General features: G+C 42.8%; 1 protein-coding gene across 2 annotated transcripts in view; it reads left to right on the top strand.

Annotated features, from left to right (window-relative positions):
• The window catches only part of LOC120991759 (deoxycytidylate deaminase-like), a 40,685-nt gene extending 38,463 nt beyond the window's left edge, over window positions 1-2,222 (top strand). For both annotated transcript variants that reach the window (XM_040420534.1, XM_040420535.1), the window contains exon 6: window positions 1,702-2,222. In XM_040420534.1, the coding sequence (XP_040276468.1) occupies window positions 1,702-1,783 (82 nt within the window). In that variant the 3' untranslated portion in view covers window positions 1,784-2,222. The remainder of the gene's footprint in view (window positions 1-1,701) is intronic.
• Window positions 2,223-13,815: the final 11,593 nt, after the last annotated feature.

The raw sequence follows: 13,815 nt of genomic DNA on the forward strand, positions 1-13,815 counted from the left end.
GTACTCCAATTTAGGAGGCTCAACTTATAGGGTTGTGCAATTATAGGCACAACGCTACTGTAGACGCGTCGGAGATAAATTCAATTCCCAATGTAAAGGTAGGTATGCAGCCACGGATGAAGGTGTCCTCAGATGAGCGTGCCAGGGCCCACACAGAGGATTGGAATGAAGTGAAAAAGGAGCATCCCTCGGCGCAAGGAACCAACCAATTCTGGGTGATGTATCTTCAAAAAGTATTTATTGCAACCACACTACGCGTTTCGGGGAAAGAATCCCCTTCATCAGGTGAAGAATATTGCATAACAAATGGACAAACATGCTGGATATATATGCACACACAAATGGTCACATGCAAGTGAGGTCAGGGGGGAGGTGGGCGTCACCTCAAAATCTCCCCAAACTGGAATCCTAACAACAAATATACAAACTAATAGATTAAGAGGTATACATATATTGACTGCCCCATTGTGCTTACAGGCCACCACATAAATGTATTTCAGTCATTGACATACATAAAGATCGCTTTAGAGTGCTTTTCGGACCAGCCCATCGCTAGGGAGGAGGAACAGCGTCACCCAGGGTCACATGATCGCTGGTCCGCTGGTGTGACCTATGATGCAGACTTGTTGCTATGCGACGTGACTCTTCCAGGCCGGCGTGAAGAGAGGCTCGGCAGACGGAGAGGTCAGGCGTCACGCTGCCTTCATGATGCAATCTGCAGTGCTGTTGAAATGTGCTTAAGATGCCATTCTTCACTGGGAAAGATCGGTCTACAGGGCAATGTATTATTTTAAAAGAAGGGGACGGGGGAAACATATTCCCACATGTATCAGGAGGACTGAAAGTTAAATTGATAATGACATAAATAAATATAAATATAAAAATAGATGGTTAAGAAGTAAATGAATAGGTAATAAAATCCAGAATATATAATGTATATAAATTTTGATATACAGAGAGGATGGACAGGGCAGACTGTGGTAATGTGGGTCTGTGGTAATGGAGACTGCATACAAGAGCTGCTGCTCATTAGCCACATCTCACCCTCCTCATGTCTGCTCATCTTCTCCATTCCCACAGAGATTCACCTATATTCAGAATCATGATTCCTGTCGAGCAGAGAGGAAGATGAGGCAACTCTATGGCTCATTGTGGTGAAGTAACTTGTCGTCCTGTGTGATTTTAGGACAGGTTTTGTGTATACTGATAGGACGGAGGCCATTTTATTTCTCCTAATGACTGCTCACTAGACAAAACAAGCCATTCTAAGTAATGAAAGGTATTTGTGAATATATTTATTATAAAATAAGTTTTTTTAAATTCCCGGAGAAACCCTTTTAATTTAACTTCAGCAAAGAGAATGGGGAAGGGGCAGGGCGTTTTGCACAAAGGGAAAAAAAACTTTAGCAATGAAACAAAGTCCTGGAGCTCGGTTCTTAGAAATGTTTTTCTTTTCCTGATAATTTATGATCTCCGTTAGCTGAAAAACACACAGCCTCAGCAACTCCATGTGTCTTTTTGTTTCTGTCTACCCCTTCTAAGGATTCTCTCTGCATGGGGCACTATAATTAGCTTCTCTAGAGAGAGCATGAAGTCTAAGCAATGTATTCCTCCCCCCCCCCCCTCCTCCTTTCTCTTCTCATTCGACTGATGGAAAGCACATTTCAGCACATAACTAACCTATATATTTTATATTTTAAGGAATTTTGTACCCAAGCTGAAAAAAGTAGTCATTGACTTTGATTCAATCAATAACACCAGGAGGACTCCTGAAGACTTGTAGAATCGTTTCGATGACAACCAATGAAAAGTTACTTCTGGTGATGAAGAAATGTCTCCAAAGACCAGTAAATACTTGCTTAACAGTTCTGTTCCACATACTGACAGGCCTAAAGATGTGACAAATGCTTTTGTTACTTGGCTGCAGTGATGGTACTAGTATTGCTTCTTTACTTGGCATGGACTCTGGACTGACTTGTCTGTAGTATTCTCTCTGTAAAAGTATATCCCATTTTTAAAATGTTTTTATTAGGTGTACAGGGCATAAATTTCAGTGATTTTGGGTAAATCTGTTCTTAAAGGGTTGGCTCGTTGCTAGGAAATGCCACCCACGTCAGATTGCACTCCCTTGGCTCTTTTCGGAACTCCCATAGAAATGAATGGAGAATGTGGAGCTCTCCCCTTTTTGCTTTGGGAGCCCCGTTCTAGAGAGGTGCAGCTCCCACCACTGGGACCCCACCTAATATATCTGACTGGTGGCGTATTGTAGCAGTGTGCCGTCAATGTGTGGGATGGGCCAAGCCCTTTACTCTACTCCCTGTAATATATCTTTAATTGTGTTGGTAGATTTTACTACTTTTTGTATTCTTTAATATGTTGCTAATAAACTTGTATGATTAGTCCTTGTGGATTTTGTTGTGTTAATTTTCTTTGTCACTGAGCATTATAGCTTGCAATCCGGTGTATCTTTTAGATTAATGGAAGAGCATGATACTACTGGGAAACGGTGACTGTCTTATCTACAATTATTAGATTATGATGTGCATATTGGAATATTCCACTGGAATGGACTCATCGCGGCCTGTAACTCTTGATCTAGAGTAGTTTTACACTACGTAATATACAGGGGAAAATGCATGGCCCAGCATAAATGAATTGCATGTTTTTTGCTGGGGAAATGACTGAATTTCACGACCTCCATTGCAAAGTGTGAGATCGCAGCATAAATTGACATGCTGCAGATTTCAGATGTGGATGACGGGCACATTTAGGTTTGTCTATGGGGGAGATTTATCAAAACTGGTGCAAAGGGAAAACTGGCTTATTTACCCATAGCAACCAATTGGATTCCATCTTTCATTTTTCATAGCTCCTTTGGAAAAATGAAAGGCTCCTTCTGATTGGTTGCTATGGGCATCTAAGCCAGTTTTTTTCTTTGCACCAATTTTGATAAATCTCCCCTATGTCTATTAGCTGGTATATTTTACATCTGCTATACTGATATTACAACTTAATTTATTCCTACGTCCTATGACTGCACCCGGAGAGAGGATCCGCCTCCCAGGACAGGAAACCCACAGGTATAAATTAAAAGGAGCCTCTCCCTCATTCAGTGGTTTCCTGTCCTGAAAGCTTTTTATTTTTACATGGGGAGTAGTTTCTCCCTGGATAAGGTTGGCTGGGCAGAGGGGTGCGCTGCGTGAGTTCCCCGCTACGCACACGTTGAAGACGGTGCACTGTCGTTGGTCTCTGGACGGACGCGGCGGTACTCACCAGAGGGCAGCAGGCACGGAGAGCGATCCCTGCTTCGCCTCGTGGCATCTGGGGTCTGGCCTCCACAGAGCAGGCAAGTAAGAGGGGGGCGGAGCTTGAAGGAGCGCTCTTTTCAAAGCAGCAGAGCAGTAGTGACGAGCTCAAAGGCGCCCGATACATAAGAGGAAGCGCTAATCAAGTGATCCTGGTGTCCCATGCTGGATTCAGAGCATTCTTCAGCCCAGTTCAAGCCTGCCTTAGGATCTTTGCGGGGTTCTTCCAGATCCAAGGCCGTAAGAGGTATCCCAGTATGGAGAGCTCTGGGGAGAACCCAAGAGACCCAGTTACCCCTGCACCTGTGGTATGAATGAGGGTATGGGTCTATCTAAAATGTAATGGACTTTTTTTGGAGGATTATTTGATCTTGGCCTTACGTGTATGTTGTGTGAGGTTTGTTTGTTTTTTTTTGTTTTTTTTATTATATAAGGATAAACCTAAACAAGCGACCACTAAAACGCGCCATAAAGAATGTGGCCTCTGTAAAACAAAGCTAGATTCCACTTATACTAAACCGTTATGTAGAGCATGCTTTGAAAATGCCATTGCTGAAGAATCCCCGGGTATGGTTGGATGCATGAAGGAAATGAATAGGGAAAAAGTCAATAGTACCTTGCTATCTAGAAAAGAACAGTCACCATAGACAGAGAAGTTCTAGAGCAGGCATCCTCAAACTGCGGCCCTCCAGCTGTTGTAAAACTGCAACTCCCACAATGCCCTGCTGTAGTCTGATACCTGTAGGCTGTTCGGGCATGCTGGGAGTTGTAGTTTTGCAACAGCTGGAGGGCCGCAGTTTGAGGATGCCTGTTCTAGAAAAAAGTCTGCTTTAAAGGGTTTCTGTCACCCCATTAAACAGTTTTTTTTTTTTTTTTTTTCATTAATAATAATCCCTATAGTGCGATCTCTTGATACATAATAAAATTAATCATTTTGATTCAGTAGATTTAGCTAAAAAACGATTTTTAAAATATGCTAATTACTTTGCTACCAGCAAGTAGGGCGGCTACTTGCTGGTAGCTGCCGCATCCTCCGTTCGTAATAACGCCCCCTCGGCATGCTGATTGACAGGGCCAGGGGAGGGAATCCTTCTCTGCTGGCGCTGTTCGAATTCGAAATCTCGCGCCTGCGCCGTACCTGGCTTCAATCGGCGCAGGCGCACTGAGAGGCGGCCGCTCGCTCGACCGCTCCATCCTCAATGCGCCTGCGTCGATGACGTCATCGCATACACCCGGAAGAGAAGACGCCGGGACGAGAAAACCCCCTAAAATCAATGTCCCCATAGCCAAAGTCTCATGTAGATCCTCACTGCCTTTTGATGATCTCAGTCAACTGAAGGACGCGATGGATAGGAAGGCGGATAGTTTTTTTTAAGAAGAACTTGTGAGTCCATTGGAGTGGCATTTAAACCTAATATCGCTTCTACTTGTACGGCTGGATCCTCAGATTAGGGATAAAACCCCCAGAGATAAATTATTAGAATCCCTTCAGGCCATCTCTAAAGCAGCAGATTTTTGGGCTGATGCTGTTAAGACTATCTGCTAAGGCCTCATCTATGGCTTATTCTGCTCGTCGAGCATTATGGTTGAAAAATTGGTCAGGCGATGTAGCCTCTAAGTCACCTTTGTAGCATCCCATGTGAGGGTAAATTACCTTTTTTGGCTCAACCCTAGAGGATATCCTAGAGGAAGCGGCAGATAGAAAGAAGGGTTTTCCATCTTCCATTCCTCCTTCCTTTCGTAGACAGAATTTTTATTTTTAAAAGGGCTGGCGGTTTAAGGATAGGGAAAAAAGCCCAGGGAGAAAGAACGATAAGTGAAAATGATCCAGAGCTAGGGGGTTTTTGTTCAGAAATCGGCCCTCGGCTACTGCCAGAAAAGATAATCCACAATGACGCCAGGGTGGGAGGAAGATTAAAAAATTTCCTCCAAGCCTGGACAAAAATAACAAAGCACCTGGATCCTTCGATCATTTAAAATAGGGATTCAGAATAGATGTAACCAAAGTAGGAAGCTCAATTCATGCCTCGTTAGAAAGAGGTTTTAAGTCTTCTTCAGAAGGGAGCGCTTGTTCAATGTCCAGAAAGAGAAGAAGGTACGGGATACTATTCCACTCTCTTTTTAGTCAAAAAACCAAGTGGAAAATACAGAATGATTATAAACCTAAAGTCTGTAAACAGATATCTACAATACAGACTGTTCAAGATGGAGACAATAAAATCAGTAGTGGAGCTCCTCTACAAGGACTGTTTTATGGCGGTATTGGACATCAAGGATGCCTATTACCATCTTACTATTTTTCCAGAACACCAGAAATACCTCTGAGTGGCACTGAGATTTCAGGGGTGATTGAGGCATTTTCAACAACTCCAGGTATTACCCTTTTGGGATTTCAATGGCCCCGAGAATATTTAATAAAACATGTTCAGCAGGTAACACCGATCATGTCGTCCTTGGGTTGGATCCTAAACGAGGAGAAATCAATTCTAGTTCCAGAAAGGAAGCAGCAGTTCCTAGGGATAATGCTGAACTTAATGGTTAAGAGATCCTTTTTAACTCCAGAAAAAAAATCCCGGCTGTGCAATGGGCCCAGGTACATTGCAGAGCTCTTCAGTGGGAAATCTTAGGGGCTTGGTCAGGCGAGGCAAGAGACCTAGAGAACAAAGTTTTAATCTTAGCTCAGACATGTCAGGCCCTAGAGTGGTGGCTTTCTCTGGACAATCTAGTCCAGTGTGTTCCTTGGAGAATAGTAAACCCCATTGTGATAACCAGGAATGCCAGCACACGAGAATGGGGGGCGCATGTGGGGGAAACCTTACTCCAGGGATTATGGGATTGCCCAATATTGGACAATTCTTCAAATCTGAAAGAGCTCATGGCAGTCCTTCGGTCCCTACAGGGAGTTCTTCCCCCTAATCAAAGACCGACATGTGAAGATATTATCCGACAATGGCTCCGTTGTAACTCATCTGAACCATCAAGGTGGAACGCAGTCAGAGTCTCTGGTGGTTCAGATTTTTGGGTTTCCTGTCCTGAGGGGCGGATCCTTTCTCCTGGTGCTGTCACGGACTTCGGAAAATCAAATTACCGGTAAATAATTATCTTTTTTTTATGAATGAAGGAGAGAACAGAATGTCTGTACATTGTCTGCTATACCATTGCTATAACTAGTAAATATACAGTCAGTACCATAAATATTGGGACATCGACACAATTCACATTTTTTTGGCTCTATACACCACCACATATCCCTTTTTTTGAAGAAGGTGAGTGCTCTTTATGGGACAAACCCCCTAAAATCAATGTTTTAATTTGAGGGTATTTACATCCAAATCAGGTGAATGGTGTAGGAATTACAACAGTTTGCATATGTGCCTCCCACTTGTTAAGGGACCAAAAATAATGGGACAGAATAATAAACATAAATCAAACTTTCACTTTTTAATACTTGGTTGCAAATCATTTTCAGTCAATTACAGCCTGAAGTCAATTACAGCCAGACGCTGGGTTTCATCCCTGGTGATGCTCTGCCAGGCCTCTACTGCAACTGTCTTCAGTTGCTGCTTGTTCTTGGGGCATTTTCCCTTCAGTTTTGTCTACAGCAAGTGAAATGCACCCTCAATCGGATTCAGGTCAGATGATTGACTTGGCCATTGCAGAACATTCCACTTCTCTCCCTTAAAAAAATTTTTAGTTGCTTTTGCAGTATGCTTTGGGTCATTGTCCATCTGCACTGTGAAGCGCCGTCCAATGAGTTCTGAAGCATTTGGCTAATTATTGCCCGAAACACTTCAGAATTCATCCTGCTGCTTTTGTCAACAGTCACATAAATAAATACAAGAGAACCAGTTCCATTGGCAGCCATACATGCCCACACCATGACACTACCACCACCATGCTTCACTGATGAGGTGGTATGCTTAGGATCATGAGAAGTTCCTTTCCGTCTCCATACTCTTCTCTTCCCATCACTCTGGTACAAGATGATCTTGGTCTCATCTGTCAATAGGATGTTGTTCCAGAACTGTGAAGGCGTTTTTAGATGTCGTTTGGCAAACTCTAATCCTGGCCTTCCTGTTTTTGAGGCTCACCAATGGTTTACATCTTGTGGTGAACCCTCTGTTGAAGTCTTCTCTTGATTGTTGACTTTGACACACACACACCTACCTCCTGGAGAGTGTTCTTGATCTGGGCAACTGTTGTGAAGGGTGTTTTCTTCACCAGGGAAAGAATTCTTCGGTCATCCACCACAGTTGTTTTCCGTGGTCTTTTGGTGTTGCGGAGCTCACCGGTGCGTTCCTTCTTTTTAAGAATGTTCCAAACAGTTGTTTTGGCCACGCCTAATGTTTTTTCTATCTCTCTGATGTTTTTTTTTTTTTTTCAGCCTAATGATGGCTTGCTTCACTGATTAGTGACAGCCTTTTGGATCTCATCTTGAGTGTTGACAGCAACAGATTCCAAATGCAAATAGCACACTTGAAATGAACGCTGGACCTTTTATCTGCTCATTGCAATTGGGATAATGAGGGAATAACACACACCTGGCCATGGAACAGCTGAGAAGCCAATTGTCCCATTACTTTTGGTCTCTCAACAAGTGGGAGGCACATATGCAAACTGTTGTAATTCCTACACCGTTCACCTGATTTGGATGTAGACAACCTCAAAGCACATCTTGTTTGTTTCATTTCAAATCCATTGTGGTGGTGTATAGAGCCAAAAATGTTAGAATTGTGTGTGTCCCGATATTTATGGACCTGACTGTAGCTATAACTTTTTATAATTTTTTTTTTAATCAAAACTGGATTAACTCGCAGCCTGCATGCTCAGTTAATTTTACAGCCAGCAGGGGCACGCTCACATCAAAAAGAATGCTTCCTTGCTGGCTTTTATGCTTTACACCGCAATGGATTCTTATAGCACCCTGCTGCAATGAGGCCACACAGAGAACACTTCTGCTGGTCTCAGTGACCCTTGGCGGTCTAGTGACAGCAAGGTCACAGTGATTTGCAGCACCACGGGGCTCTGGCAGATCGCAATGTAACCAGACACTTTTATATGTCAGCTTACAGTCAAGAGCCTACTGCCGCAAGGTATAAAGTCTTACAGCGGTAGGCAAGAGGTCAACCACTTCCTGACCTCCCATTGACTATAAATGTCCTGGGCAGTCGGGTTTATCTTTGAATGGCCTTTTTGGAACATCCATTCAGAGATTGCAGCTGCACGCTAATCGCGCAGCTGCTGTGCCAGGGGCCCGCTGTCAGTGACAGCAGGGTTCCCCATAGAGACGGCAGGGACCATTTCTGGGTGTCCCTTCTAGATCTCTGTACAGGTTCTTCTAAAAAAATTAGCATATTGTGATAAAGTTCATTATTTTCTGTAATGTACTGATAAACATTAGACTTTCATATATTTTAGATTCATTACACAAACTGAAGTAGTTCAAGCCTTTTCTTGTTTTAATATTGATGATTTTGGCATACAGCTCATGAAAACCCCAAATTCCTATCTCAAAAAATTAGCATATTTCATCCGACCAATAAAAGAAAAGTGTTTTTAATACAAAAAAAGTCAACCTTCAAATAATTAAGTTCAGTTATGCACTCAATACTTGGTCGGGAATCCTTTTGCAGAAATGACTGCTTCAATGTGGCATGGCATGGAGGCAATCAGCCTGTGGCACTGCTGAGGTGTTATGGATGCTTCGATAGCGGCCTTAAGCTCATCCAGAGTGTTGGGTCTTGCGTCTCTCAACTTTCTCTTCCCAATATCCCACAGATTTTCTACGGGGTTCAGGTCAGGAGAGTTGGCAGGCCAATTGAGCACAGTAATACCATGGTCAGTAAACCATGTACCAGTGGTTTTGGCACTGTGAGCAGGTGCCAGGTCGTGCTGAAAAATGAAATCTTCATCTCCATAAAGCTTTTCAGCAGATGGAAGCATGAAGTGCTCCAAAATCTCCTGATAGCTAGCTGCATTGACCCTGCCCTTGATAAAACACAGTGGACCAACACCAGCAGCTGACATGGCACCCCAGACCATCACTGACTGTGGGTACTTGACACTGGACTTCAGGCATTTTGGCATTTCCATCTCCCTAGTCTTCCTCCAGACTCTGGCACCTTGATTTCCGAATGACATGCAAAATTTGCTTTCATCCAAAAAAAGTACTTTGGACCACTGAGCAACAGTCCAGTGCTGCTTCTCTGGAGCCCAGGTCAGGCGCTTCTGCCGCTGTTTCTGGTTCAAAAGTGGCTTGACCTGGGGAATGCGGCACCTGTAGCCCATTTCCTGCACACGCCTATACACGGTGGCTCTGGATGTTTCTACTCCAGACTCAGTCCACTGCTTCCGCAGGTCCCCCAAGGTCTGGAATCGGTCCTTCTCCACAATCTTCCTCAGGGTCCGGTCACCTCTTCTCGTTGTCCAGCGTTTTCTGCCACACTTTTTCCTTCCCACAGACTTCCCACTGAGGTGCCTTGATACAGCACTCTGGGAACAGCCTATTCGTTCAGAAATGTCTTTGTGTCTTACCCTCTTGCTTGAGGGTGTCAATGATGGCCTTCTGGACAGCAGTCAGGTCGGCAGTCTTACCCATGATTGCGGTTTTGAGTAATGAACCAGGCTGGGAGTTTTTAAAAGCCTCAGGAATCTTTTGCAGGTGTTTAGAGTTAATTAGTTGATTCAGATGATTAGGTTAATAGCTCGTTTAGAGAACCTTTTCATGATATGCTAATTTTTTGAGATAGGAATTTTGGGTTTTCATGAGCTGTATGACAAAATCATCAATATTAAAACAAGAAAAGGCTTGAACTACTTCAGTTGTGTGTAATGAATCTAAAATATATGAAAGTCTAATGTTTATCAGTAAATTACAGAAAATAATGAGCTTTATCACAATATGCTAATTTTTTGAGAAGAACCTGTATATACAGCACTCAACGAGCGCTGTGTATAGAGCTGAGGAAGCGATCTGCTGCTTCCTGGCTCGGTCGTCATGTGACTGCTAGGGGAGTCCAGGAGCTGCCAGGTCTTCCACAGACCTCGATCAGCCCTGCACTGAGGCTGTACAGCACAGTATTATACTGTGCAGCCTCTCTGGGGGTGTATTTCCACTGTAACTGTGGCTACTATGTCAGCCCCAGTTACGGGAGAAATCAATAGTAAAAAAAAAAAGTTAAACGTCCCCCAGAGGTCTTGTATGACCTTATGGGGGACACAAAGTATAAAATAAGTGTTTTATATGTAAAAAAAAAAATTTTTTAAAAATCCCCAATTAAGCCATTTAAATAATGTTAAAAATAGAAAATAATTATAAAATAGACTTATTCGGTATCACCCCATCTGTAATGACTAGATCTATAAAAATATCACATGATCTACCCCATCAAGGGAACAGTGTTAATAATAATAATAAATATATAATATATGTATATATTAATTATAGAAAAATTACACCAAACAGCTTTATTTTTATTTTTTTGTGACTTCACCTCCCAAAAAAATTAGATAAAAAGCGACCAGAAAGCCAAATGTACCCCAAAATGGTGCCAATGAAAACTACAGCTGGTCCCGCACAAAATAAGCCCTTACACAGCTCGGTCAACAAAAAATAGAAAAGTTATCGCTCTTAGAATTTTCTGATATAGATTTTATGTTAGAAAATCCAGATGCCGCTCCTTCACTTCTGAGCCCTGGCGTATCCACAAATAACAGTTTACGACCACAATTGTGGTGTTACTGTATTCAGGAGAAAAGTTGTGGAGTGATATTCTCTTATCTTTTTGTGAAAAAGAAAGTTAAAAAAAAATATTTCATTTTCACAGCCAAGTATTATAAATTCTATAAACGCCTGTTGGGTCAAGTGCTCACTACACCCTTTGAAATTTTCTTGGGTGGTGTAGTTTACAAAATGTGGTAATTTTTGGGGATTTTCACTGTGCGGGTACCTTTTTTAGGGTCTCTTCAAATGCAACATGGCACCCCAAGACTATTCCAGCAAAATCTGCTCTCTAAAAATCATATGGAGCTCCTTGCCTTCTGCGTCCTGCCATGTGCCCATACAGCGGTATACGACCATATATGGGGTGTTTCTGCAAACTGCAGAATCAGGGTAATAAATATTGAGGTTTTGTTATTAACCCTTGATGTGTTACAGGAGAAAATTGATTAAAATGGAAAATCTGCAAAAAAAAAAAAAGTTACATTTTGAAATTTATCTATTAATCTATTTTGCTTTAATTCCTGTGAAATACATAAAGGGTTGACAACATTTCTACAATAGGTTTTGAATAGTTTTAGGGGTTTAGTTTCTAAAATGGGTCATTTATAGGTGGTTTCTATTATGTGATCCCCCTCAAAGTGACTTCAGAACTGGTCCTTAAAGAGGACCTTTCACTAGTTTAAAAACTAACTATATCAGTGGGCAGAGCGGCGCCCAGGGGTCCCCCTGCACTTACTAGTATGTCTGGGCGCCGCTCCGTTCGCCCGGTATAGGCTCCGGTGTGTGTGCAGCTCCCTCTGTTGTACGGGGTGGAGTTTTTGTATTAGGGTTGTCCCTTGCTGCAGCGCTGGCCAATCGTAGCGCACAGCTCATAGCCTGGGACTCCCAGGCTATGAGCTGTGCGCTACGATTGGCCAGAAACAATTTTTTTTAAAGTTTTTGTTTTATAAATAAAGGTAAAAACATCTTGACTCCAATTTACCATTTAATATAATGTACAATGTGTCATGAGAAAACAACCTCAGAATTGCCTGGATAAGTAAAAGCGTTCCAAAGTTATTACCACATGAAGTAATACATGTCAGATTTGCAAAATTAGGCCCGGTCTGGAAGTGGTTAAGTAAATGTCATAACTGGATTTTATTTTTTCAACAACATTTAAATAGAAAACATTGTTAATCCTTATCTATACAATCAGGATTTTATGGTCAACCCCTTTTAAGCTGATTTTTGGCAAGCCATATAAAATTAAAGGTACTTACATGTTTGATCCCCTATCCTCATGATCTGTCATCAATATCTGATTGATGGTGGACTGACACCCAACATCGCCACTGATCAGTAGTGTTGATTGAGCACCAAAGTGCTCGGGTAGAACACTTCGGGATGCTTGGGTGCTCTACCAAGCACCCAAACACAATGGAAGACTGGAGGGGGCTGGGTCCCACTGAGGTCCATGCAGAAGATCGCTGTCCAGTGGAGGAATCCCCCAGTGTGAGTCCGCAGTTTAGGAGTCCCTGCTCTGACTCCATATATGGAGTCAGTGTTATGAACATGAAAGGGGTATTCCCAAGCATGGTCACTATGCATGGCGACACCCTTTGCATAAAAGTCTAAATTAGACTCTATTTTTGGAACGTTCCTGTGAGTATTCAAACTTGCAACCATCTACATTAAAGGCAAGAACTTTAACCACTGGGCTTTGGAGCTCAGTGCTAAGTCAATGCTGAAAAACCTCTTAGAAGATCTCTTGTGTCATACAAGAGAAACTTCTATGAGGTTTTTCAGCAATGACTTAGCACTGAGCTCCATAGCCCAGTGGTTAAAGTTCTTGCCTTTAATGTAGATGGTTGTGAGTTTGAATCCTCACAGGAACATTTCAAAAATAGTCTAAATTAGACTTGTATACACAGGGTGTCCCCAAGCATAGTGACCATGCTTGGGATTACCCCTTTCACGTTCCTAACGTGAGTCAGAGCAGGCACTCCTAAGTCAGGAAATTACCCACTCCGGGGCCCTGACTGAGCATAGGGGAACGTGTGAGGAGGAGATTCGGATGCTCGAGCACAGTTGGTGTTCGGTCAAGCATGCTCGCCCATCACTACTGATCAGCCTTTGTCCACTGTAGCGCTTGTGTACTGCAGCTCAGTTCCCATCCACTTGGGAGTCCCAGAAAACACCTTTAAACAGGTTGCCCCCACCAGGATGTTATGCCATAAATGTCTAATATGTGTGGGTGTTACCTCTGGGCCCACACCCATTTCAAAAACTGACCCCAGTCAGGCATGCTGGAAGTATTGAAGAGGAGGCCATGCGTGGGCTACTTTCTCCATTTGCCGTTATGGAACCTAGACTATTATTTTCAGAAATCCCATAGCAGTCAATGGCGAGCGCCTCTCTTTTACTGCCTGAATGTGTGATGAGGCCCCATTGAGATAGGTGCAGGTCCCAACTCTGCGATTTGCACTTATTAGACATTTTATAGCAAATCATGTGGATGGGGTATGTGTCCAGATGGGAATAACACTTAATAAATGTTGGCTGATCCTGCCAATTTCTAAATGTGTAGTAGGCAGGCAAAGTGTCCCTTAAGCCTGCCTTCAAGGGAAGGAAGAATTGGACATGGAGGTCAGTGACCTGAATGCTTCGAATTCACGGTATTCTGAAAGTTAAGCATCACATTAACCACAATGTTAAAAACGAACAGTATAACAGACACTTTCATAGCACTAAACGGCAAGGTTTATAGAATTTTTTTCCCACCCCTCCACCGTGTCCATCTTTGTA

This window comes from Bufo bufo, chromosome 2 (assembly GCF_905171765.1).
Source record: "Bufo bufo chromosome 2, aBufBuf1.1, whole genome shotgun sequence".
NCBI lineage: Eukaryota > Metazoa > Chordata > Amphibia > Anura > Bufonidae > Bufo > Bufo bufo.